Source organism: Kwoniella bestiolae, chromosome 7, assembly GCF_000512585.2.
Source record: "Kwoniella bestiolae CBS 10118 chromosome 7, complete sequence".
NCBI classification, from domain to species: Eukaryota; Fungi; Basidiomycota; class Tremellomycetes; order Tremellales; family Cryptococcaceae; genus Kwoniella; species Kwoniella bestiolae.
This window is the reverse complement of record NC_089247.1, coordinates 787,980-813,977: the sequence shown is the minus strand read 5'-3', so window position 1 is coordinate 813,977 and position 25,998 is coordinate 787,980. Positions and strand designations below refer to the sequence as shown.

The 25,998-nt window shown below is 47.4% G+C and overlaps 10 protein-coding genes across 10 annotated transcripts; 5 read left to right on the top strand and 5 right to left on the bottom strand.

Moving 5' to 3' along the window:
• Positions 1–250: 250 nt before the first annotated feature.
• On the bottom strand, positions 251–2,676 carry I302_108225 (uncharacterized protein; the record flags this gene model as incomplete). The annotated part of the gene is made up of 10 exons (XM_019194006.1): positions 251–277; positions 337–392; positions 464–558; positions 625–737; positions 851–917; positions 992–1,055; positions 1,138–1,303; positions 1,358–1,394; positions 1,466–2,188; positions 2,255–2,676. 10 exons carry the CDS (start codon positions 2,674–2,676, stop codon positions 251–253), a joined length of 1,770 nt encoding a protein of 589 aa, XP_019044129.1.
• A 263-nt stretch (positions 2,677–2,939) lies between these two features.
• Positions 2,940–3,959, top strand: I302_108224 (uncharacterized protein; the record flags this gene model as incomplete). The annotated part of the gene is made up of 4 exons (XM_019194007.1): positions 2,940–2,972; positions 3,024–3,449; positions 3,517–3,807; positions 3,873–3,959. 4 exons carry the CDS (start codon positions 2,940–2,942, stop codon positions 3,957–3,959), a joined length of 837 nt encoding a protein of 278 aa, XP_019044130.1.
• A 333-nt stretch (positions 3,960–4,292) lies between these two features.
• Positions 4,293–5,526, top strand: I302_108223 (mitochondrial 54S ribosomal protein uL29m; the record flags this gene model as incomplete). The annotated part of the gene is made up of 3 exons (XM_019194008.1): positions 4,293–4,758; positions 4,894–5,066; positions 5,161–5,526. 3 exons carry the CDS (start codon positions 4,293–4,295, stop codon positions 5,524–5,526), a joined length of 1,005 nt encoding a protein of 334 aa, XP_019044131.1.
• Positions 5,527–5,658: 132 nt separating this feature from the next.
• Positions 5,659–6,336, bottom strand: I302_108222 (uncharacterized protein; the record flags this gene model as incomplete). The annotated part of the gene is made up of 1 exon (XM_019194009.1): positions 5,659–6,336. The coding sequence occupies one exon, from the start codon at positions 6,334–6,336 to the stop codon at positions 5,659–5,661; it is 678 nt and encodes a 225-aa protein (XP_019044132.1).
• A 680-nt stretch (positions 6,337–7,016) lies between these two features.
• I302_108221 (uncharacterized protein) lies at positions 7,017–7,691 on the bottom strand (the record flags this gene model as incomplete). Its single annotated transcript, XM_019194010.1, has 1 exon — positions 7,017–7,691. The coding sequence occupies one exon, from the start codon at positions 7,689–7,691 to the stop codon at positions 7,017–7,019; it is 675 nt and encodes a 224-aa protein (XP_019044133.1).
• Positions 7,692–9,608: 1,917 nt separating this feature from the next.
• I302_108220 (mitochondrial 37S ribosomal protein uS11m) lies at positions 9,609–10,412 on the top strand (the record flags this gene model as incomplete). The annotated part of the gene is made up of 1 exon (XM_019194012.1): positions 9,609–10,412. One exon carries the CDS (start codon positions 9,609–9,611, stop codon positions 10,410–10,412), a length of 804 nt encoding a protein of 267 aa, XP_019044135.1.
• A 1,169-nt stretch (positions 10,413–11,581) lies between these two features.
• On the bottom strand, positions 11,582–14,097 carry I302_108219 (uncharacterized protein; the record flags this gene model as incomplete). The annotated part of the gene is made up of 5 exons (XM_019194013.1): positions 11,582–11,908; positions 11,961–12,044; positions 12,102–12,740; positions 12,801–13,164; positions 13,274–14,097. The coding sequence occupies 5 exons, from the start codon at positions 14,095–14,097 to the stop codon at positions 11,582–11,584; spliced, it is 2,238 nt and encodes a 745-aa protein (XP_019044136.1).
• Positions 14,098–15,331: 1,234 nt separating this feature from the next.
• On the top strand, positions 15,332–16,798 carry I302_108218 (uncharacterized protein; the record flags this gene model as incomplete). The annotated part of the gene is made up of 7 exons (XM_019194014.1): positions 15,332–15,437; positions 15,587–15,652; positions 15,721–15,742; positions 15,817–15,880; positions 15,960–16,185; positions 16,261–16,373; positions 16,466–16,798. 7 exons carry the CDS (start codon positions 15,332–15,334, stop codon positions 16,796–16,798), a joined length of 930 nt encoding a protein of 309 aa, XP_019044137.1.
• A 1,239-nt stretch (positions 16,799–18,037) lies between these two features.
• I302_108217 (uncharacterized protein) lies at positions 18,038–21,565 on the top strand (the record flags this gene model as incomplete). Its single annotated transcript, XM_019194015.1, has 12 exons — positions 18,038–18,732; positions 18,926–19,165; positions 19,241–19,282; positions 19,351–19,366; positions 19,429–19,527; positions 19,625–19,784; positions 19,874–19,939; positions 20,015–20,084; positions 20,149–20,230; positions 20,296–20,374; positions 20,434–21,476; positions 21,545–21,565. The coding sequence occupies 12 exons, from the start codon at positions 18,038–18,040 to the stop codon at positions 21,563–21,565; spliced, it is 2,613 nt and encodes an 870-aa protein (XP_019044138.1).
• A 559-nt stretch (positions 21,566–22,124) lies between these two features.
• On the bottom strand, positions 22,125–25,271 carry I302_108216 (uncharacterized protein; the record flags this gene model as incomplete). The annotated part of the gene is made up of 10 exons (XM_019194016.1): positions 22,125–22,221; positions 22,353–22,702; positions 22,777–23,292; positions 23,356–23,689; positions 23,754–23,859; positions 23,918–24,032; positions 24,094–24,340; positions 24,452–24,727; positions 24,811–25,133; positions 25,200–25,271. 10 exons carry the CDS (start codon positions 25,269–25,271, stop codon positions 22,125–22,127), a joined length of 2,436 nt encoding a protein of 811 aa, XP_019044139.1.
• Positions 25,272–25,998: the final 727 nt, after the last annotated feature.

Below are 25,998 nucleotides of genomic sequence, written 5' to 3'. Positions count from 1 at the left end.
TATATTAACTAGCCCATTCATTCGCTTTTGTATTCCTCACTTCGCTACTTTGTATCTCTCATGTACTGTACATGATGTATATCTCTTTCTGGATTAGAGCATCACAAGATTAGTTGGGCATATCATTTTGAGACGAGGTGCCGGGCGGGGACGACAAGCTCTCATATCATAAATGTACAGCTAAGCTATATACAATACAACGTTCGCTATTCATCGAAAGAGCGAATCACATCTCATTCGCTTGAACATACTAGTTCATATTGATCCATAGCCAGTACTATTCGAAGTTGACGAAACCGTCAGCTCAACCAAGCGGAATAACAACTGATAACTCACCTTCTCAGTACCTGGATTGGAGTATACCAACTTTGGCTGAAACATCCTATCGAACACTACATCCAGTCCACGGGTATATCAGCTTAAATAACCGTCTTTCGAAAGGTGATATAAATGGACAACTGACAGCTCATCACCCAAGTCTTAGCTGCGCTCTGACAAAGCGGATGGGACATCACCAAACTTGGATTCGTAGGGAACGTTTCGAGTTGTCTCAGACATCTATCAAGTTTGAATGGGGTGTCAGTGTGAGCCATACTCTAGTGTGCTATGATGATGACAGCTCACCTGAACGCTACGGAGGGTTGTGGAGGACCATATCGCGTTACTGCTGCGTAGGCTTGACGCCATTTCTCGTCGAGCTGGGTTTGACATCGTAGTGGGTCTGGACAGTCGGCTCGCTATGTGAGTTCCAAGAATATCAGTCTGATACGCTCCTCATGCTTGATATGACGATACGAGAGCTGTTTTGAGGATTCCAAAACCAGAAATAGTCCCGATGAGCGGTACGTACACAGATATATTCCTTCTTCACGTCTATACTGGCCAATTTCAATAATCGTTCCAGGAACCAACTTCGCCTAATATACAGAATACACGTATTGCTCAGCTGAAGCTTATCTTGGATAGAAATAGCTAAATCGTGCATCCTAACCTGAAGGACAACTTTAACTGAGTCTGTGAGCTAAGATATGACATCTCAATTTGATCCCATGATGCTACATCAGCAGAATAACCATCAGCGACTGTGCTGATTCAAGATTAGACGCTCATTTTCAGGATGAAGGGGAATTCACTCACGCTGATCCAGCACAAACCTACTTGCTTCCCTGTATAACTCGGCATTACAATGTTCCTCGGCCAGACAGAGGGCCATGACCGGTCGACCGGACGCATGGGTCATAAGGAAATGTTCGCATAGTTTCTGAAGGGGTGGGACGATGAGCTTGAGTGATAGAGCGAGAAGCTACAGTAAAGTAAGCTCGCATACTTGTCAAGCTTTGAGGAATGCAGAACTTACGTTCTCCACATTCGTCCATGTCACTTTGCACTCCAGACTATCCATGTCCACATACGATCAGCCACTGAAACACCAGGGTAGGGGTAGATGGACCCTTGTCCTACTCACTGCGGATAAGCCCAGAAAAGGAAATCATGGAATGCTGCTGGACTTTCTTCATGCAACTCCACGACAGCCTCCAATCTCGTATTTCTCGAGCCGATGCCTGCACCGGATGAGAACGAATGCCGTATAGTTGATCTCGTCCTGGATGTTCGTACGGAATGTCTACCAGAGCTTGGTCGATGAGGCAGTGGGATCTGCGTACTGGTTGATTCGATCGAGGGGGACGGGGATATAAGCGGGTTTCCAAGTATGGGGGCATCCGACAGCGGAGGCTGGATGGTCAATCTTGACAAAGATCCATGAGACACAGTATTCGACAGTACTTCAGACAGATTCGGTGTGGTATCTTCCAAGACATCTGATATTGCCCTTACTCCATCTGGGGTTTCTGGCAACTCCCTCAGTTCTCTTAGAATGTCAGCTACGCTTGGATCATCTGTTCCGTCCAGGTAGAGGTTGGTCTTTCTTATTTTGATGGAAGCATTGGCATCTACGTGTTGATCGCTCCTACTATCGTGATAAGATGAAGGTCCGGCAGGAAGACTTTCTGTGTTTACAGTTTCTTCGTGTTGGGGCGATTCATCAGGCATAGGAACGTGACGCGGAGAAGGTGGGTCGGTATCTGTAGGTGGAGAAGAAGGCATCTCGACGGAAGGTGTGGGTGATAGGTCTACGGCGTAGGACGAGGGGGTAGTAGAATTTGGGATTGCATTGGTCTCTGCCCAGCTTTGAATAGTGATGATCATGCGTGTCAGCTGAATATTGGATTTCCCGTACTGAAAGTTAACTCACTTGCCCTGCAATAGACCTTGGAAGAAGGGACTAGCAAACCACAGCACATCCTTGTGACAATAGAACTCGTTCCTACCCACTACGACCTTGACTTTACCTGGCATACTGGAGTCAGGTAGGAAGGTAGGATGAACATCGATCACCACGTCCTCCTCCTCTTCCTCCCCATCGTCTCCTAAGCTAGTAGGCGGATGCATCAGATCCTCTTCGAACCCCTCCCTTGAGGTGCTGCCTCGCGTTTGAGTTGGGTGTGAGGAGGAGTAAGATGATATCTCATCTGCTGAGTGGGATTGATGCCATCTGCCTAAGTGGTTGGGTGAAGGTACGTGACGGGATGTAGATGCGTGGGCTAGTTGGGGGTGGGCGGGTGATCGAGGGGAGTTGCGAGAGATGAGTAAGTGGGATGGATTTGATATTGACATCTTGTGTGCGAGGGATAGTTGCAGCTGGGGTTATGGACACAAAGGATGCGAATGCAGATAGATGAGAGGAGATGAGATGAGATGGGGAAGTGAGAGAACAAGATGAAGGAGGAGAAAGGGAAGGGTGATTTGATGTTTTAGGTGGACCAAGCGGGTGGAGGTGAGACACAATCGAAATATTGTTGTTGTTTACATTCCAACCAGTGTTCGCTCTTCTCTCTTTCCTTCACTTGCTCTTCCACCTCGCCAGCTTACAATCCAAGATGAAGATGACATTGCTCTCCGGCTCGATACAGGTGAGCTGGACCGTACGCACAGATTGGGACAGCTAACCAAAAAATCAACAGCCTCCGCTATTGACCCTTCTCTCCTCATCCTCATCTCCGTCCCTTTCTCCCCTCTTCCAGCCCACAACCGACACCTCGAAAGACTCCTGCATAGTCAGTCTTCCCGATACAAAATCTGCTCAAGCATCCGGCTCATCGCGCGCTGTACCTCATGCACAACCGAAAGGATGCATCTTGCATGACGTGGTGCATATCCAATCCTCCAACCCTCGAATGACATACATTCAAGCTGGATGTTCTTTGACTGAATATCGAGCTGGACGAGATAAAGGCAAGTCAAGGGATGATGGGTGTATGCCCCTGGGTATAGAACTTCCTTGGGTGGGGTTGCAGGTGAAAAGGTTGGGTAAGAGGGATATGAGCTTTGAGGTGGGGATTGTAGATAATCGAGGCAGGGAGGGTATAGTCAGATTCTCGAGTTTCAAGGTAGGCTTTCTCTCGCAAGCGTTCCCGAGGTGATAGAGGATAGCTTATCTCTTGCACCAATTCGTAGAGAAACCCAACAGTCCATCCATGCCGTTCACCACCACTGATACATCTACCACTCCAACTCCCTTCAACGACCTCCTCGACACTCACACAATGGGTACATATACCACTGCACCTCGCACCGCTAATTCAGCTCTTCCATTCTCTCCCAAGACCTCAGCGGCATGCTTCGGACGATGAGAAGGAGGAAGATAGTAGGAAAAGGAGGAAAGTGGCAGAATTGCCCAGCGGGAGCTTTGCGAGCTTAAGTTATATTAGGGTCTATGCCAACTGTAGAGTCAGGAGGATATGGTTTGTAAGTGGTCTATCCCTTGAACCCCAGTATTACGGAGGTCATGATGCTGACCTTGGCGTCATTAGTCCGCAGAAGGGGAAAGGACGATTCAGGGGATGGGTAAAGCTGTGAGAGATGAGTGGGAGCTGTATGCGGCGGAGGAGTCGGTGTGATGACATTTCATTATCGATGTCAAGCTCGTAGCGGTATGGATCTTCCAGGGCTCATCCTGTTCCATCCACAGTATCATGTTGTATGCATATAAATACTAGTACTATGAAATATCATCGCATCTCACTGTCGTTGTATGGGGATGCCACCATACGAACCCTGTATCACCTGAATATCTTTGGCATGCATTTTTATCGAATTTATCCGAGAATGTTATGTTACTCGGTCACTCCGTTGAATGTCTTTGGTGAATTGCTCTACCTACATCTCATCTTGGATATCACATCAAAACACCTTGCACCAAAGAACGTTCACAACCACCACTCCAAGCCAAGATGTCCCGTCTCCCCCGACTCACCCGCTTCATACGCTACATGCACACAGAAGGCCGTCAAATAGACCACCAAGGCCCAACAGTCACACCCCCAACCCACGGCCACATCCCCCCCTCCGTATCCACCGTCCACCCTCCCATCCCCGAACCCGAGATAATCGATACCTCCCCATTCGTCGAATCATCTCGCCCGACACATACATCCAAGGGGAAATTGATCCCTCGAAGACTTCCCCGATCGATCCCCGTGGCATTGCCCAATGGTGATCCTGAACCTACGAGCTATCCACCCTCCAAGGAATATTATGATACGATAGATTCCAACAAAAGGGAGAAACATCCTTTATGGCAGTTCTTCCATTTGCCTACGACTGCCAAGGCTAGGATCCCAACTTCGCAGAATAAGCCACCGTCTGATATGGGTAGTTTGGAGACGCTTATTAGGGATGATGCGAATTTGCATAGTGGTGAGTGGGATATTTTTTGGATATCTTTTTGGCCTATTTTTTTGGCCTATTCATGTGGTGTGACATGTCCTTTGCGCTGTTCACTGTCACCAACAGGATATGCTGGATGCTGACCCTTGTATCTTCATACCATAGGCCGATCATGGACAGCAGCTGAACTCCGACAAAAATCCTTCCAGGATCTCCACACATTATGGTATGTCCTGCTAAAAGAGAGGAATGTGCTGGCTACTCAGAGAGAGGAAAGGAGAAGGTTGAACATCGGACACCGAGTGGATGGTGAACTCTTGACTAAACGGGCCTTCAGAGTGAGCAACACTTTCATACATCTCCTCCTGCACCACCTCTAATCACCACTCGGAAATTTTGCATCACTAACACAAATAACACCAACTCATATAGTGTCGAAAAACAATGGCTCGAATCAAGTACGTCCTCAACGAACGACGACTAGGATTAATAGCAGCTGCCGGACCACGATTCAACGTTGATCCCGTGCACGTACCCTGGTCAGCATCACCTACGACCGATCCTGCGGGTGCGACATTGGCTATCAGGGGTGAATCTCCGATCCCTCGTCATATCCTCCAGTCCAAGGGGAATACACAGGCAGAACCATCGGCAGAAGAGAGTGTCGTGGAGGATGAAGAAGTTGCGAAGGAGGAGGTAGAAAGTCGAGATGAGGGTTTTGGAGGCGTTGAGGAGGCGAGGCAGTTCGATGAGCAGATTAAGGTTGATGAGAGTGGGAAGGTGGAGAAGAAGGATTAGGTCGTAGGTGCTAGACGTGTATGCATCCGTTATCACGCTCAACTATTCGATGCATTCGTGTATGTGCTATTCGATACGAGATTATCAAGAGCTGGAAGCATAGTGGAGTCGCTCGATTCGGACTGCCAACGCTTATGCGCATGACGCACCGCTCATCCCGGTGAATCCAGTTACCGCAAGAGCGATGATACTGCTCACCGTAATCATACAGCAGAAACAACAACTTGAGATGGCCGCACAGTCTGCCTCTGTAACTTCGTGCGCCCATTCTTGACTACATGCAAGACAGCCTGATCCGAAGGTATCATCCTCCTCGGCAACATTTCTAAATTTGATGAAACTCACTTGCGGCGTTGATTTGGATATGAGTTCGAGACGTTTTTCGCTTTTCAATCTCTCATTCTCCAACTTTAAAGCTTTGATCCTGTCTAGGAGGGATGGTTCCTCAGAAAGGGTTTCGCCTTCACCGGAATTTTCAGATGGTCTCCCGTTGATCATCCCATCTAATGATTTGACATCCTCGGTGTTGAGCTCATTATTAAAGAACACGTGCGTTTGGTCGCATTTTTTGCACGTCAACACGGAGTACCCATGGTGCGTTTCCAGCTTGAACCCCTTGCTTGACGGATCAACGTCGGTGGAAGTGGCGGCTTGTTTCATTCGTGCTAAAGTCCCGTCGGCCCAATCGGCACTGGTATCATTCGAGGAGCCGGGGGTCGGAGGTAGCGTATCGAGATGCAGAAACACCGGTTGTCGTTCGGCCGCGTTGGTAGGAACAAGACTTTTGTTCTGGGTAGAGGAGGAACTCATATTGGCTTCAATGGGGACGAAGCAAAGTTTAGACAATTAGTATAACATCTAGCTGGGACAGGTTAATGCCGTTATATCAGAGTGTATATGGTGTTTATGAACTACTAACACGGACTGCCTTATCTCGCTTCCATCGCTCCACAACCTGACGTTGAGCGAAGGATGCGCCGGATTGTCTTCTAACAGCTCACCGCTTTAGTACATTCTTCTGTACTTCTTATCCCTGAAATGAAGAAGCAGGGTACAGAGCTGTTGAGCCAAGCTATGGTTCGAACGGACAAAGGAGATGATCACCAAGGGGTAGAAACGTGATATTGCTGTGTTCCCCCAGCGAATCAGAGCTGCACCGTTTCAGGCCGGCCTCACAAGGCGCGAATGGCCTCTCGACTAGGCCTTGTAGTGTGAAAAGGGAAGAAAGCAAACATGAAGTGAATGACTGCCCCGCTTTTCGCTTTGAGAAACTGAGTTGCGGCCTTGCAGCTATGTATAATCGCCTGACCACATGCGGTAAGTTGGGGGTGTTGTAATTCAGAAGGATCGTATTTGCATCGTCCTCACGTGCAAAAACTAAAAAACAAAAAAGTATTGTCTCTACGTATAGTCACCCTCTTTGAAAACTATCAAGACGCATCCTTCCCCGTGCCATGGGCTAGCTTGGGTAGATGAAAGAACATCAGGGTTCAGTCCCGGTGGGAAATCGAGTAAGCAGCTATGGCCAGCCCAATCGCCGAGACAGCCACTAAACCGCTCCTCGAACCAAGATCAGATACCGAACCGGGAGTGGAAGCCTCGTGATCATCGAATAAATCAGACAATCTCTGGATGAAATCCATATTTGGATCGACACCGTCTTCAGATTGAACGCTTTCAAATTCATGTTCAATTCCTGATCTCTTGTCTTTGCCAGATATAACTTCTCTCATGAGATTACTCCTGAGCTCATCAAATGTTCTCGCCACCTCGGCATCCCAACTTCTGTGGCTCTTGAAACTTCGCTCGACATCATCGATAACCTTCATCATGCTCTCGTCTTCGCTGAGGAAAGGCGCAAGTGGCTCGGTGGTAAGGACAGTTCGTAAGACATCGTTGGTGAGCTGTCGTGCGATATCGTTGTATAGGTCATACGATGTTAATGACTCTGAGAAAGATCTCATTCGCCTAGGCCATTCCTCTGAAGTGGGTGGGATCTGATAGATTGAATATACATCTTTGACAAGATTGGATAACCTTTCTGGAGGGAGTGTACCGTGTGAACTGTTTTGGTACCTTGGCGCACCTGGGGAGGCGGCGAAGTGTTTCTGGTCATCGTCAGGCAAGCGCGCCGCGGGCGTGTCCGTAGTTGGCGATGAAGACATGATTGATTCGGACGGTAAATCAAATACCTGAGGGATCCGTCTGAGCACTGATGAGAGAGATCTCACAGATGATAGGTTGTGGTGCTTTATAATAATATTCATCAATCGATCCCCTTGCCATTCGCAGTGGTAGCCTTTTTGTTGCGGACACGGAGGACGTGATGTGAGGAAATTGGAAGTAAAAAGCTTCCCCTTAATGACTTCCTTCTCGCTGAGAGACCACGCAATTTTGAAACTTTTCGCACATTCAGTGCAGTAGCGCAATGCTCGCGAAGACCAAAGTTGGTCCGTCCACATCGGAGAAGAAGACAACGAATGAGGTTCCGAGAAGATTTGCCCATGGAACTGCAAAGACATTATATTTCTGCGTCATCATCGTGTCTCCTGCATTGCGAGTGGCGAAAGGTATTCCATCCGGTTCATGACTCGAGGTACAGCTGAGGGAGGATTGCATACAATACAATATATAAGTTCGATTTGGAACTCTAACGCAACAAAAACTTAGCCATAACCTGGTGTAAAGATCATTCCGGCTCAAACACCATGATAAGATGGTTTCTTCAAGTGATGATTTAAGGTCTCAGTGGAGCCACCTTACGAGGATCTGTTGAAGGGGTCCTTCTTGAAGCCTTTTTGAGGGAAGGCCCTCCAACCTTCGATGGATGAATGGAGACAGTGTCGTATGATATATCGTCAGAATAGCGATTGATGTGATACGAGCCTAGGCAATGAACCACGTCGTAGTAGGCAATTTATGTACACGGCCTCATACTATCGTACCACGTAAAGACACATCCCGATCTCATCAGGACACTCGGGGTCCCCTTTGTGGTACGATGGCAAGGTCTTCTTTCGCGTTTTCTCGCTGTACATTTGAGTCTACTTGTCTTTGTAGGCTAAGCATGACGCTTGACTGATGGTCAGGATGTAGAAGCCAACAGGCAATGATGAGTCATGCAGGTGTGCTGGGCGGGTAACCCATTTTTGAATTTGGATCATCCATTGCTAGAAGGTGCATTTTTTCCTCTCACCACTATACAATCCAGGTTACAACGATGAGAGGCTCTACAAAAGGTCATCACTCACACAATGCTTGCAATATTGGACACCCAACTTTCTCGTAAAAGCCCAGCTCATCCTCCTCGAATGACCCCTCTTCTACAGCTCTAACAGTCTGGGAGCTGTCTGTGATTTGGCCCGGAGCAGAGATTGACCGAGCCTGAATTCTCCTCTGTTTATATTCCATATCGGAGGGACTTGTGAAGATAGGCTGTTGATGGACTATATGGTCGAACCTGCCATGCGAGCTAGGCTGTGCGTTGAGCTGCGGCGCCCAGCCATTCTCATGCTCTGACATGTTCGTGGAAGCTCTTGTATTAGTCATCTCACCGTCCATGGGCTCTCCACTGGATTTGTGAGTGCAATGTATCATCTATGTCTGTCTGTGCTGCAAAAGTCAATTTTTAAACTATGGCCATGACAAACGCGGACTCACCTTGCTGAGGAGAATGGGAAGGATGGTAGTTTACAATGAATTGCATGATGTCTTTGGGGTATGATGGGAACAGATAATGCAGCCTTCATCCTGTGTGGTACCATAGAGAGTTGCTGTAGACATTGGGATTGCCCTGTCGTACTGTACGTTCATAGCGAAAGAAGCGAACATGCATGCCATATAGGAGGAAGGCATTGTCATTTTCGATGAAGTCCAGATAAGCATTGAAAGTGCCACAATCCACTAAATCACGTGTTTCCGATCCGCTCGAAAAAAGTCCGTCCCTTGACCTCTCTCTACCTTGACTTTCTTTGGCTTCAACTTCATCTTCACATATCTCAACATCTCGCTTTCCATCTCTTACTCGACAACTCAAGTATCCCTCATATCACCCAAGGCAGACCTTCCCCGCATCCTTCAACATGGCCTCAATCATACGCTCCACTATCCTCACCACCGCATCGCGACTCTCCCGACCAATTGTCATCCCATCAGCATCGTTCGCTTCGTCCTCTCGACACGGCCTGGATTTCACCCGACCTCGTCAACTCCCTCCTCCCACCAACACCACTACTACATTACTAGAGCCAGACGTAACCTCAGAACCAGTTACAGAATCGCACGAATCTCCTTCTACGTCCAACCAGAACCCAGAACCCATCCCCACCCCTCAACCGTCTCCCAAAACTATCCCTACACCATCTGAAACTCCCAAACTCCATACCCCCCAAATACCCACCCCCTCTGCTCGAGCTACAGGCAAAAATGCCAAAAGCGGTATGAGGTGGGTATCCGAAACAGACAAATCAAACGATAAAGACAAACTCTCCGTCCCCACCCATACTCTTCATGTTCGATCTACAAGAAATAACATTATTCTCTCATTTACCGACGGCCTAGGACCGGTATTCACCAATATTTCTGGAGGCAGTGACAAGCAGTTCAAGAATAGTCAGAGATCGAGCTATGAGGCTGCGACGCAAGCTTCTATTAAGATGTTTGAGAAGATATTGGAGTATCATCAGACCACCTCTCCGCCCGGTGGGAAAAGTCGATTGAACCTTCGAGTATCGTTCAATGGGCTCTTCGGGATGGGTCGAGAGGCGATCGCTTCTGCGTTGAGTGGGCCGGAGGGGCAGGAGATCAGAGGACTGATTACGAGGGTGGAGGATAGGACGAAAGTTAAGATTGGGGGTACGAGGGCGAGGAAACCTAGACGATTATAGGGTGTTTGTAGGTGAGTGTTTGTTTGTTAGTATTACTTTTACTCGGATTGTGCATGGGTGTCTCGAAATGAAATGGAAAAGTTTGGCTGATGATGCTTTAGTTCGTATCATAGGCAAACGATAGTATCAAGTAATGCATATAACGTCAAATCACCCTCACTTCTCTCACATCGTCTAACGGTCTGATGTATGCACCAACATTTACTAATCTGTTTGACATCCCTCCACTCACACACGGCTCTTTCGAAGCCCCCTTATCTGCCTCCCACAGATACAGGGGGTCAAAAAGTAAGCCCAAAAAATACGTATACAAATAAACAAAATCGTATCTAAACCTTGATTTCCACCGAAAGTTTTCTTGAGCTCATAAGCTGGAGGATATAATATGAGGAGACATCTTTCTTACCTTATCGTTCATATAGGCGTACTAAAGTAAATGGTAGGACGAGGCTATATAGCTTATAGCTTTTGAGCTGTCATTTTGATATACATGTATGTGAGTTGATCTACCTCATCGATTTTTTTACTTTCTACAAATGCTGATGTTCGATTTCCCATTCACCTATAGTCGCAGAATGCATCGAATTGCTTCCTTCCACCGTGTCCGGCTTATTCCAATACCATACAGAATGATTCGACCTACATCTTATTTCAATCAAACCAGTCATCCTTTCTCTTCCTTTCTCTTTTCCCCCATCTCCCACCCTCACCCCGCAGGCTCTTTCGAAGCCCCCTCGTATCGCTCCTCACGATCAAGGGGGTCAAAAAGTAAGCCAAAATAGAACGTCGATAGGATACCCATCTTATTCAAGCCTCATTATATTCCTCCTTATTTAGATTGTACACCACATATAGGGAGTTATGCTTAGAGGAGACATCCTATGTACGTTGTTGACATATGACAAAATGCATTAGGTGAAACTATGCTTTATCTGCGATATTCCGCAACAGGTACAAATGATTGTAAAGAATGACCAAACCCCGAGACCGAAACTAAAAATACAACTGATAATTCTTTTTTTTTGTGATGTTTGATGTTTATGCTATGTTAAATGATGGAAGGAAAGAACGAAAGGACGAGTTATGCGGAAGAAGTATGAGTGTGAAGAAGTTGGTGGGAAAGGAGAAGGAAAGACTCCTGAAGGATGAAGACAGGAATGAAGTATATACTACTTCTTCCCAGCTTTAGCTTTTCCCTTCCCCTTGGATGGAACAGAAGTAGTTGGACTAGCAGTCTCCTCTCCTTCACTACTACCAGCCTTCTTCAACAGTTTACCGGCTCCCGGTGTACCTTTAGCAGAGGATGAGTTCGCCTTGGATGGAGTTGGCATCCCCTTGGTGGTGATAGGTGACGACGGTCTTTTCTTGGTCGAGTTGCTGTTCTTTTCGGATTTGGTAGGTGAATATGGCGCGGCGTCGGCATTCAACTTCTTGGTATTTTCGCCGAGGACGTTGACTGAAGTACCTTTGGGAGAGGCCGGATTGCTCTTGGAAGACTGGAGGAGGTACTGTCAGGTCATCATACTGCTTCACCTAGGGTAGACTTACCTTCAGACCAGGTTGTTTACCGGAATCACCTTTGACTGACGACTTGGAAGCTACACTGGGAACGGATGCTTTGGGTGGTTCGCTCTATGAATCATAGTCAGCTGACATACTGCTGACTAGAGATAACGTGACATCACTTACCTGCTCATCGGAGGTGTGAAATTTCTCAAACAGAGAATAGATTTTCATGACACTTCCTTCAGCCGTTGGGCTTTTTGTTCCTAAGTTGGCTTCTTGAGAGACAGCAGGCGAGTTGGTAGGAACCGCCAAGTCGTTCCTGTTTGCTTGAGACTCTTCAGTATCTCCCCCTTTCTTCCTCCAATTATCGCTACTATCGGCTTTGCTTGCTTGATGAGCTGTCTTGAGAGTTTGGGGAGTGACGAGTCCTCGTGGAGTGTTGATATGCAAGTCTTCGTAAGAGCTTCGATGCGGGACGGCGACCTCGTAGGTCATAGAAGTGGGATTGAAATAGATTGGTACCAGAGTTGGAAGCTTGACAGTACCAGAATGAGCGGTATCACGGTTCGTTGATGGACCAGCACCATCGGTGGTAAGAGCTCTCTCGTAAAGTACTCGGAAGGGATCTCTGAAAGCATTGTCGGCCGGTGAACCAGGGATAGGGGAAAGATTGGTCATATCCCTCAGGTTGACCTGCGATCGAGAAGGACCGATCACCGCCTCACCCATTCTAGGTTCGAGAAGGGAGGTTTCGGATGCTCTTCGTCTGAGCCGACCAGAGATAGAAGGGTCGAGATTCTCTTTATCCTCATATTCTTCCATCTAGATCAAAGCAACATCAGCAAACTCCTCAGTCTCCGAGGGAATGTGAAGCAGACTTACCACGACGTCTTTCTTGGCAAGTGCTGCCGATCCTTCTTTGGGAGGTACACCTTTGATCTTGATCCCGATGTTCTGATAAGGATCTCGGATGACCACAGGTCTTGAGTAATGAGTACCTCCAGCAGTGGTGTAGCTGCTTCCTTCGGTGAGGATACTTCTCTCTTGACTGCTTCCAGTGGTGTTTCCCATCCCGCTTGATCCAGAGGCGGATCGACTGGTGGTGGTACCGCTGCTGTTGGTACCTGATGACACGTGTCTGGCGGTCTTGCCACCAAGATTGTTGACAGTCATACCTCCCGCAGCTCGAAGACCGAAAACGTGAGAGAGGTAAGCTGACTCATCAGCAACGGTAGCATCGACACCGCTGAAATGGAGAAACCACCGTCAGCGTCTGGGGTTTCCCCGTGCAAGCTGAAGGGGTAACGAGCAGTGGATGCTGTTGGAAGAGTGAGAACAGCGGGAAGTTCACCTACCTTGGGTTTCTAGCGTAAGGAAGTGATAGAGGACCGTGAAGGGTAGGAATAGGTCTCGGAGTAGTACCAGCCATGAGCTTTGCGGTACGAGTAGTTTTGATTTGCTCTTGCCTCCAGGAAGAAAGAAGCTTGGGATCGTAATCATCCCCACTTGAGACGACAGATGTGGCTGTTGTGGTAGTTCTTGTTGTAGATTGGACCTTTTCAGTCGTTACTGGTCTAATGACCACTGGAGGGGCAGTCGAGTCTCGTGGCTTAGAGGTATAAGCCTGAGCTGAAGGTCGACTAGGTGTACTATGAGCACCGACTTGGATACCTCTTTGACGAAGTGGGAAGGGAACCTCTTGAGGGCCGAAGGAGACATCAGCAGCTGAGCTGGAGAGAGTGGTCATATTGACGTCCGATCCGGAAGTGGCATTACTTTCGAAGGTATTATCAGGATTGATAGGCTGATAGGGGCAGAGAAGAGGTTGGTTTCCATCCATCGAGTCGTCCGAATCGGAGAGTTCGTGAGGTTCTTGCTCTTCGTAGTGGTATAGTTGACGAGATCGTTCAGGAGTGAAGGTAGCGATGATAGGACTGGCAGCTGAGATTGATACTCTTCCATTATTACCTGAGTTGGATCTATCAGGATGTGGAGTATCGACTCGGGTAAGGATAGATGAAGAGGTAGTATCGACGAGGGTAGCTGCAGGTGAAGTTGAGTCGTTTTTGCCACCCGCAGGAGAGCTGATGTCAGCTTTTCCTTTACCCTTGTTTTCGGCTGAAGGGGTTGAAGGAGGGGGAAGCACAGCTTCCGAGATTGAATCTACGACGGCACTCATGATTTTGAGTGGTAAGCCTATGTAAAAGATGTATAAGACAGAAAGTGCTTTATGGGTGACAAGAGAAGTGGTATTGGGGATGACTGATATCAAAGAGTTTGACGGCATGGGTGGATTAGGAAGTGAGGTTGAGCGACATCAAGGTAGGATATCAAGAATGGGTAAGATATGAATATGAAATACTGTAATGTCCGTATGAAGGTATTATAGGGAGGGATGGAACTGAAATATCGAGAGAACCGAAGTGGGAGATGGTAAAAAAGGTGAATGTGAGATGAAGAAGAGAAAAGAGAAAAGAAAGAAGAGATAGACGTATCGTTTATAAGGCTGGGTGAGTCAGTATATGTCAGTGTGGGAAAGATCAAGCCAAAGGAGGGTGCATAGCAAAATGACAAGGTAAGTCGCGTCAGCTCATACTCATCCAACCAATCTACGTCATCTACATCAGGTCATCACCTATCACTCATCATCCACTACGGAGTATCCATATTGTATGTTCATCTCGGCTTCTGCTCGTGTCCCGGCGGTGCTGGCAGTCAAAAGGTCATCTGGACCATCATCGTTGTTCTCACCGCTCACATCGAGCATGGGTTGGAGTGATGTATCACACAGAGATGTTGATGTTGATCTTCAATAATCGATTGTTGCTATTGGCTGTTGTTCCACTAGATTCATACGTTCATACAATACACTACTCAGCATCATCAACCTTTTGTCCAAACACAGCTCACTGCTTCACTTCGTCATGTCCATCACGTGATCTACGGTTTATATATTTCCCAAAATGGTAATAATCAAACACAGTGATACCGCTGTCCTGTGTTCCATGGCCCGCCGCCGAGGACCGAGTGTACGCCTGTGAGCTTGCTCATTGATGTACGACTGTCCATGTCCATGTTCGATACCATCATAACAGTCCATCATTTGTGTACATCATCTCATACCCCAACGAGACCAAATAGAAAGGAGGTGAAACACAGCGGTCACCCACTCCCTTCGTCTGCTTTGAGACAGTTTACAGTCCGTCGGGCCGAAACATCGTCATAAACAAATCGTCATCCTTCATTATCGTCCAACCCAACTATCTTCTATCGTTCATCACATCGTTCATATAATCCAACATCCATATACATCAACAGACGGTCCATCTCAACAGATCGAGTGACAGACAAGAACAGACGGAGACGATATATATAAGGGAGAATAAAGTAGATATCGCCATTGATCCTTCAAGATGTCGATGAACCATCATCTACCCAAGAAGATCTCGTTGGTACCCAAGAAACACCACGGATTCCAATTCTTCCTATTCTTGTGTGGTCTATTGCTACCTCCTATTGGTGAGTCACCTCTCCGCGGGCATTAGAAACACGAGACAAGACGAGCCGCGGGTGTGGATCATATCACAAACGTCTCTTGTTGAGAAAGCTGTGCTTCTTGATATCAACCCTATTCATCCCCATTTTCACTAACATGGTCCATATTATAGCCGTCGCGGTGCGTTTCGGTATAGGAAAAGATTTCTTCATCAATGTTTTCCTATGTATCTTGGGATGTGAGTGTTTTCACCTCTCTAAATTACGAGATAAGAACCACAACAGGCTGATATTGTTTTCTCCACAGATTTCCCTTGTCATTTCCACAAGTAAGTTGGAGGAAGACTCACACTCATAGACATAGCGGTACGACAGCTGATCGACTTTTGTTGTAATCGATTAGTTTCTATATCCAAAATATCAGAAATAACCAGAACAGAGCCCGGACACCCAAATGGGCCATCAAGGTGTGTTCCGCCCTTCTGCCCACTCGTGCATTTCCTGTATGTCATTACATTATACTGATCATTTGTTCTCCACGTACAGCATGGCCTCGTCGACAACACCGATAGAGAAAGACGAGCAAGGAAGAACCAATGGTCCAAGCGATTCGACGAGCGAAATGCCCATTCGACATTGAGGGATCAGGAGTTGGAAGCTGGTGAGGAAGGTGCGAATTACGATCCTTCCATTCGGGAGAATCCTGAGGAGGTGGAGAGGAGGAGGAATGAGGGGTTATGGACGGGTGATGATGAGGAGTATTACAATGCTGGTGAGTGGAATTTTCCTATAATCGCTATTTGCACTTTATTGCATCTCTGACTGATATGTGTGTGCTACGTAACAGACCAAGCACCTAATCAACGAAACTGGCATTACCCCGCCAATTTCGAAGGTACAGTAGGAGATGGCAGATCGTATAAACGGGGTAAATCGGGTTCATCAGGTGATAGATGGGAGGTGAGTCGGTCAATCTCCTTTGCCTCCTCAAACCGAACCATCCTTGATCCGTATGCTCAGACTGACCAAATGGATGACTTGGTCTACTGTAGCGAGCCTCAGCCAGAAGATCCTCCAACGCCTCTTCCTCAGGCTACCCACCAGCCGCAGCGACCGATAACGACGTTCCAGAATGGGGCAAAGACTACGGATCCAAGAGACGATCGTCGAAGAACAAGAAATCGAACAAGAAGGTCGACTGGATCAACGATAGTCCGAATGACTACGGCAACAACAACAATGCATGGAGAGATAACGGTTCTCAAAGTAGCTTGTCGAATGGGAATGGATATGGAGGTGGACGGGCGAATGGCAGACCTGCTGCCGGGTCGGGAGCTGGTGGGGGTGGGAACAGGGGGGATCCCAATTGGGATCATGAATTTTAGGGTATTTGTGAAGAGAGTATCAGTGGAGGGGTGGTGGTGGTGGAGAACAAGAGAGGAAGAATCAGCAATAATGAGCGGTTCATATCCTCAAAACATCTTAAGCCGGTGTAGAACGAGATAGGAGAAGAGAGGCAGAGGAGGAAAAATCATCTCATGGATATATGTCATTAACCCCCTTTATCGGAGCTCAGATTGAATGTGCTGAGTTATACCCCGCTTTCCATCTCTCCTCTTTCGTTTTAATCAGGCAGAATTTTCGCTTCCTCGTGTTTTTTGTACTTGATTTCTGCTTTCTGCTTTCTGCTCATTTGGGTCAGTTCCAATTCGACGATATCCCCATATGTAGTTGATACCCTCTTACTCTTATGCTTTACATGAATTGGATGCAATGTTCAGTCTGCACTTTACGTCCATCCCACTTCCCCATGAAGAGGCAACAGTCCGGTAAGAGAATTGTACTTTACCGTTGGTTACCCCCCTCGACCCGTCCAGGATATTGGATGTTGATCCCTGAAAGAAGGATTGTGTTTTTCGGACTTTGAACTTTACTATGTTTCTGTAAGCGAATGATCGGCGGACAAGGAATTGATCATCCCTTGTTGTAGAGACTGAACCCTCAACGAGCAACTACCAATCGACGTGCAGTAGTATCCCACAAATCACAAAACAGCATACAAACGTTGTCAACGTAACAATATAAACGGTTGATCCGGTCGGGAGTACGTATATATAGCCTTTTTACAACTAGTAACAGTAATCCCTAAACCGGCGGTTAACTGGCAACTAATCATCTGCAATTATACCTTCCAACATCCTCTTCCTCTTTCTCTTGCATCTACCCCATCATATCTCAACTCGATTCCTTCCTGTGTACAGATAGCCCCTTACGACAAACACGCTCCTAGCAGCTGGAAAACACAACGTACACACGCCATTACCTGCTACCGCTACCTGCAGTCCCACTCCACCTCACCTACGGTTAACCTCCTTTCAACGTCGTATACAAGGGGCACCACATCATCCCCTATCGCATTCTCACCTTATAGCGTGGCTCAGCACGTACATTATCGACAAGTAAATATCTCTCAGGATAATAGGGGTTAGTACGCATGTCTTAGATAAGTGAAACTTGGATTTACGGCTACTCGAGTACTGCTTCACATCCCACATTTACTCTTATCATCCTTACATCCATAAGTCATCTTGAACAACCATCACACTCCAGGACTAGACATCATCATGCCATCCCCTCTCACTCCACCTACCGCTCCCCTCATCCCCCGCTCTCAAGCACCTCGACCCAATCCACCTACCCTCCCTGCTCATTCCCAATCCTCACCCATCGTCACCACCCACCAACGAGCGACCACAACCCCCCTACCGGGAATAATGAACAGAGCGCCATCTGCTCCCTTATTCTCCTCTGAACAACCTACCACCACTAGCTCCACAGACGGTAATAGTAATCAAGGGATATCTTCATCGTCATATGCAAGTGGGAGTGGAAGTTCGAGTAAACCCCTGATTACTCCCACAACCTCCAACTCACAAACCAACCTCGCCTTGGGTCCGGCATTCACCCTTTCTTCTTCCTCTTCCAACCAGAAAGAGGGGACATACCAGCCATTAACAAAACAGGGATTAACGGCCTCATCCTCAACCTCCGTATCGGGATTACTATCATCCACTTCCACATCTGTGTCCGGCCTACCGAGTAACTCAAATTTACATACACCGATAACTCAACCGAACGTCGCGTCCAATGCGGCCAGTGTGAATCAGACTCCCCAGACGGGAGCTAGTAAGATGGCGGCTGCTGCTAAACGGGGATTGGACGGGATGAACCCTACGTCTTCTGCTGTGGGGTTGGCGAAGCTTCAACAGCAGGAAGAGGAGGAGGGCCATCCGTTGAGTGAGAAGGCTCTGAAGGAGAGGTGAGTGGTCCTTCACACTCCCTCATCCCGCCTATACTTGTCCAACATTCATCTGTCTCTCCCCTCCCCTCCACTCGTTCGCCCCCATGCACCTCTCTGCTCCGCTCTTTTCTTTCCCCTTTCGCCTGGCCTGGCCTGGCCTCTCCTCTTATTTAGATACTGAACACTGATATGTCCTTTCGACCTTATGTAGAGACTATCAAACCATCCATACCCTCAACCGCCTATTCCACCTCCCATCGCGCTGGAAGCTCATCAGACCATTGGGACAGGGTGCCTACGGCCTAGTCATCAACGTACAGGATACCTACTCTGGCGAACCGGTAGCTGTGAAATGTATAACTAGGGTGTTTGATAAGGTTATCTTAGCCAGGAGAGCTTTGAGGGAGATAACGCTTTTGAGGCATTTTGGAGGGCATGAGAATTTGACTGGGTGGGTGGTACTCCCTCATACGAATCACGTTGATCAGAGGGCTACGAAGAGCTAATATCGGGATGCTGGAAATAGATTGATAGATCTTGATAATGTCTGGGAGGGGTATAATGAGATGTGAGTCATGTCATTCTCTTGAAATGGGAGATGTGAGACTGACAATTGCTGTTCGTCTGCTCTCTTAGATATCTATATATGGAGGTAAGCTTACCTTGAACGGTTGCCCTTGGTCTTGACTGACAGCATCTCGTCTCACTACGTAGCCGATGGAGGCAGATCTACATCAGATAGTAAGATCAGGTCAAGCATTGAGCAATAGTCATATCCAGTATTTCCTCTATCAATTACTACGTGGTATGAAGGTGAGTCGAATTATCCTGTCTACGCCTATCCCCCGGAATCTTTCGGTGTCCACAAGTAATGTCGATTATCGCTGATCATTCCACACTCACTCTTCAGTACATACACACCGCCAACGTGATTCATCGTGATCTGAAACCTGGAAACTTACTGGTGAATTCAGATTGTGAATTGAAGATATGTGATTTCGGTTTAGCGAGAGGCTTCAGACCTGTTACGGGAGAGGAGGACCAGAATGCCGAGTCGAAATTGACGGAATGTGAGTCATTCAAATTGCGTATCGGAGCAGAACAGCCGAAGGAAGATCAGTCTACCCCTCATTCGTTACTGACGATGTTGTATTGGCAGATGTCGCTACGAGATGGTATAGAGCTCCTGAGATCATGCTTTCGAATAAACGATATACTACTGCTAGTGAGTGATCCACCAAACAAACATAGTATCCTCCGCCTCTCTGATGTCTAGCGCTAATTTATTTTGACGAGCTAGTCGATGTATGGTCGATCGGTTGTATATTAGCGGAATTGCTAGGCGGAAAACCATTGTTCAAGGGCAAAGAGTAAGTACAGCTAGCAATGGGGTGGCATATGTTGTCAATAGCTGACTCGATTCGCATGAAACAGCTACGTTGATCAGCTGAACCTCATTTTGGGAGTACTGGGAACACCGGATGACGAGACTTTGGACAGAGTAAGCAGTGAGAAGGTGAGTGAGCCGGGGCAGTGAACTTTCAACCTTCTCTCGAATATACGATGCTGACTACACGATAGGCTCTCGCATACATCAAGACATTACCTCACTCGCCCAAAGTGGAATTTTCGGACTTGTTCCCCGAAGCTGATCCAGATGGTATGCTCCCTTTCGCTGTGAGATTCAGTCAGAATTCCGCTTACATATTGTACATTCAGCTCTCGACCTCTTATCCCAGCTCCTCGCATTCGATCCATCTCAGCGTATAGACGTTACTCAAGCACTGTCTCATCCATACCTAGCAACCTATCACGACCCATTAGACGAACCTGCTTGTCCCGAGATCTTCTCAAAATGGGAACAGGTAGAATCGTTGACCACTATCGAAGAACTGCGCGAAGCTATAACGAGGGAGATAGAAGAGTTCAGAGAAGAAGTGCGCACGATGGATGAGGAAGAAGAATACTACGAAGAAGATGGTGAACCTATTGAAGGGGAAGAATCCTGGCGAGTTAACGGTCTAGGAGAAGGTGAACAAGTCATCCACGCCTCACCGATGCCCGATCCCAATATGGCGGGTGTCGAACCTGGTATACCGATTCCCTCGGATCAGTCACGGAGCAAGACCGAGATATCGCCCAAAGCCAACTTCTCCCCACTTGTCTCGTCCTCCCCTCTGGCTCAAAAGCAATCGATCATTGCTGCTTCGCCCGAACGTCGGAAATCTACTGGTCCAAACGCGCCAGGATATAGATCGTTGCCTAGAACAAGGGATCAATCGCCCGTCACGCCCGCCACGGCCTTATCGGAAGAATCGTTCGGTAATCCGTTCTCCGCGTCAGGTAGAACATCAAGAAGACAATCCGGTCATTCCATGTCATTCAGCATGTCAGGTAGGAGACCGAATAGTTTCTTGTTCAACCCCTTCGGACAAGGTATGACGCCCATGCCGAGCAACAACCCCAACCCGAACGCTACGTCGGTAGATACGGGTGGTGCAGGGGCGGGAAGTGCAGGAATAGGGACGAACGGATTACCTCAGCAGGGTCCCAGAAGTGCGGTAGGGGGAGGAAGGAGGAGTAGAGCGCCGAGTCAATCAGGCAATATCAGTCAGCTGATCAAGAGGTTGAGCGTGGTGGATTTTGAAGTTCCGGTTCATGATAGGGATAAAGCTGGGGAAGGGGACCATAAGGGCGATGGGGACGAGCAGGACGAGGTACCGCCTATGACTGTTAGTCCGAGTGATGCGCCGCCTAGTGAGGTGAGTTGTTTGCTATTCTGTTGTGGAAAGGTAGGATGAGGGGACTGATGTGAGGTTTGGGTTGGCAGGTACCAAAGAATTTCTCGTAGGTGGGAGTGTCGGGTCGGCGTTAGCGGGCGGATCATTCGGATTGTATTGGATGGATGTTAGCTTGAGTAAGCTTAGAGTGAGAGTTGTCTTCTTGTCAAAGTTGTAGTCTCATAGAGTATGCATCATGGGAAGAACGATCAGATGGGTAATTCAGATGCATGAACAAGTATGGTGCGCCGGATGTGAGGTCAGTAGTCATGATTTCGGAATGCACTATTTGGAAGCTATCCCAAGTTGATGTATCCTCACAATCCAATCTGAACAGTACCCTGCGAACCCTCCAGTTGAAATATAAAGAATTCGGCGATCTCATGATTGCTCAGAAAGATGATCCGACCGTGGATGATGCTACGAGGCAGTACTCGTCTGCGCTGGGAAGACAAGTTATGCAAGTCAAGGAACAGATCAGAGTTGGGTCTCAATATGGGTCTTGAGGGGAAAATGACGGCCTTGGAGTCACCCGCTCTGATGGGAGCCGGGATGAATATAGCAATGCATGTGAAATTACTGTACACAAAGAAGACCAAGTACACCTCGCACCGTATGGCCCTTCAATGTCTAGTGTTTGAGCTTCTTCTGCTTATCTATAGCAGCTCTCAACTTGATCTGTTTATCCCTTAACGAAGCTTTCTTCTTCTGCATGACCTTATTGGAGCTATCACGAGAACACAGAATCAGCAGCAGTACTTCCACAAGACCCACTTTCATGAGCACAAGAAAGGACGAGACGCAGGGATATAGACGGTGCAAAAGTGATTGGAACAGAGAGAGAAAAGCATAACCCACTGCAAAGCCATCATAATAGGTTTATTCCTCGCCTTCTCCCTATTAGTACTTGAACTTGGCGTCTCCTTCTTCTTCTTTCCCTTAAGACTACCAAACTTCTCTCTCCCTTCTCGTCCCTTTTGCACCAACTCCATTCGTTCTTCCCACGTCGCTTTGACCTTCTTCCTCGGTCCGAGGATCTCAGCTTCAGTCAAGAATCGTTCAGACTCGTCGGCGTCGACGTGTCGCTTCGACGCCTCGAGAGCAGCTAATTTACGTTTCGCACCTGATCCTCCACCGGATTCGGCGAGGGATTTGGCAGCTTTCAGACGGAGTTCGTTGAGGAGTGCGAAGTCTGCTGGGGTGAGGATCTACCATATCACAGGATCAGCTTCATCTTTCCCATTATTCATATGATAAACGACCCTCGTAGAGCCTCACTCACCTTCTGTTGAGCGAGTAACGACAACTTCTTGGTATCCTGCGACACAGCAGTGGTAGCAGCCGATACCGTCGACTTGGCATCATCATCCATATCCACATCCTCATCCCCATCATCCTTTTCGTCTTCGCTATCGCTATCCTCCTCATCTTCATTCTTCACAACCGCTTTACCCTTCTTCTTCAACTTCTTCTCCTTCCTATCCCTCTTCCTATCCTCTTCATCATCCGAATCGGAAATCTCCAAATCCTCCTCCCCAGAAGAAACATCTTCCCATCCGCTGGACTCGGATCCACTCTCAGAATTGACATCCCAATTCTCCCATCCTTGCTCGTCATCTTCGTCAACACCCATCTCCACATCAGAATTATCATCGAATTCCCCACCATTAGCCTCCTTTCTCATCTGGGCGAAATGCTCTTCCAGCAATTCAAGACCCTCGATACCCTCTGCGGCATCTTTGGAGTGGCCGTAAGCGAGGACTTGACTGCCGATAAGTCCCATTGAAGCTGCTTTTCCCTACACCAGCGCATAACGGGTCAGTTGATTATTATATTCAAAGTCTTGGAATCCTCAACTCACTCTTTCTCTCTTCTTGAGCATACCGGGGTTAACCTCCCTGAAGAGCTGCAACAACCCTCTAGAAGCTGTGACCACACCTTTATCTTTACTCTTCCTATATTCGATCAGATCACTGAGCAAATCTTCTTCCATACACCACGGCTGTCGTCTGCAAACTTCTCGGATGGCATTAAGACCGGCTGCGATGACCTCGGCTCCCACACCTGGATGAACGAATTCTTGAGCCAATTTTCGGATGACCGGTGTAAGTACGTCCGGAGGGGTGAGCTCGTGCACTGATTGAGCGAGAGAGACAAGGATGAGAGTGACTTGGAGTTGGTGGTAGGTGAGGTATCTACATAGTCATGCCATTAGCTGGTATTCCATGTTTTACGACATTGGGAATGAGGCTAGCTCACTTGATGATATAACTGTAGAAACCTAGTACACAGAGTTTGTGGGTACCCATAACTCGGGATAACAACTGCATGATGAGGATCTTGTGGTCGAGGGAGTATATTTTGTCTGCAACAGAATGGTCAGCTGAGTTATCTACTTCACCAACGCAGTATTGAAAGCTTACCATGCTTGTGCAGGTTATCATACAGCTTCTCACCGAATGTCTGCGGATCATGCAACAACTCTAGAGCAGGGAAGTTTGGTGTATGTCCAAGACCAGCAGCGTGTTTTGCTCGTTTCTGATACGTTGCAGATACCAATATAAGCCATCGTCGAGATAGACGGATGCGCCCAACTCACCTTATTAGTCTCCCGTTTCATCTGAGCCAGCATCTTCTCCTTCTTCCTACCGCTCTTACCAACTTCCATACGATGTTCCATCTTCTTGACTCCCCTCCTAGCTTCTCTGATATCCTCTTCGTCCGAATCGGTATCTTCTGCATCTTCGTTATCCGATCCGAGGAAGAAATGTAAAGCTGCAGATTGGACTTTGGTATTTGGGTGGAACGCGGCGAGAGCGACGATGGAGACGGTCTTTGCGTCGTTCCTATGGAACAATCACGATATTCAGCTAGGTCCCTCTCTTGTCACAGATACGCAAAAATTGCTCAAGAAAGGTGATCTGCTTGTAAGCGACAAAGATAGGAGCCAAACTTACCAGACACCCTTCTTCCATAATTCCTTAACCATCATAACCGCCCACATGGCTTCTCCGCCTTTCTCTTTCCCTTTACCCTTGCCTTTATCACCCACCACCTCGGCTCCCATCCCGCTCTCGACCATACCGAACAACAGACTCTGAACTACTCTATTCAACCTGTGATTCTTGGTCTTCTGGTTGGAAGTTTTGATATCTGTCAAGATGGTATGTCTGATGACGCCTCGAAGGGCAGAGGGGACTTGAGGTAAGAGGGGAAGAAGGATTTGAAGGAGTCTTTGGTATAATTAATACTGTCAGCTAATCGACGAGCAACACGAAGGGCTCTCTGAAATTGCTGATTATACAACCCGACTCACTCGATAGAATCGATGATCTCCTTATTTCTCAACATCACCAGGTTTTTCACCACCGTCCTTCTCAGATCACCTTTAACGGTCTGGCCACCTTCTGCACCCAATAACAACCCTTTCAACTGTAAAGGCAGTTCCTTCGTTTCGACAGGATAACATTGCGCAACTTGACTGATGAACGTTATGAGATCACCGAACAGTTCATTCGATTTATCGGTGGTTGAGTTGGTCGATGTTGATGTCACAGAAGACACCTGTTGAAGTTTGAGTAAGGAGAGATAGTGATTGTATTGGGTTAGAAATTCTTCTTTGTACCCCTCTGGATCACGCTGCAGTACATCAAAAAGGTATCAGCTTGGATCCTACCTACTGTAGAAACGATGATTGAAGCTGACCTTGATGAGATTCTGCAATTGGGGCAAGTTGGAGGTCAAGAGGATACCTCTTGATGCTCTTGATTTGACCATCTTGAATGACAGGTGAATGTCCTACCTGCGTTGTTTACTGTTGAGACGATGGATGTTGTCAACAAAGATAGTCCAGGTTGAAAATTTATGAAAACAAAAATATCTGAAAATCAATAATTAATCTTAACCGGCTATCTAACAAAGAAAGAAGCTTTGATCGACACCTTATCAAGCTCAGACCTCATTTGCCACTCACCATAATCCACGTCATGGTCTATCCCACGTGTTGCCGGATGCTTTTCGTTTCCTGTGTGATGTGGTGGAGGAAGTCCAGCTCTTAGAGCGATCACACACAAGGGGATTATGCAGTCATTCCTGGATCTTGTGCTCGTGTGTCTATGTCAATGTGTTAATTCGCTTCCATCCCATTCCCATTTCCCATTTCCCTTTCCCTTTGAGATGATCATGCTGTGTGCGACGCAATCTTCAGCTCTCAGATCTTCCCTCTCAGATCTCAGTCTACTCGTGGATGGTTGTACAAGGCAAGGAACACTGGCTTGGCAAAAGACATGCAAGTCTATCATCTTGATCATCCTTGAATTGAACTGTGTGATGTGAATCAAACCCAGCACCGGTTTGCCGAACCGACATCCACAAATACAACGCACAGATACACACACTCAAAAACACTACACTACATACTAGAGAGATACAAAGGTGCAGAGCAGAGAGAAACAAGAAAGAGAAAAGGAAAAACCTCCGACTGACCGAGTCATCATCTATCTCA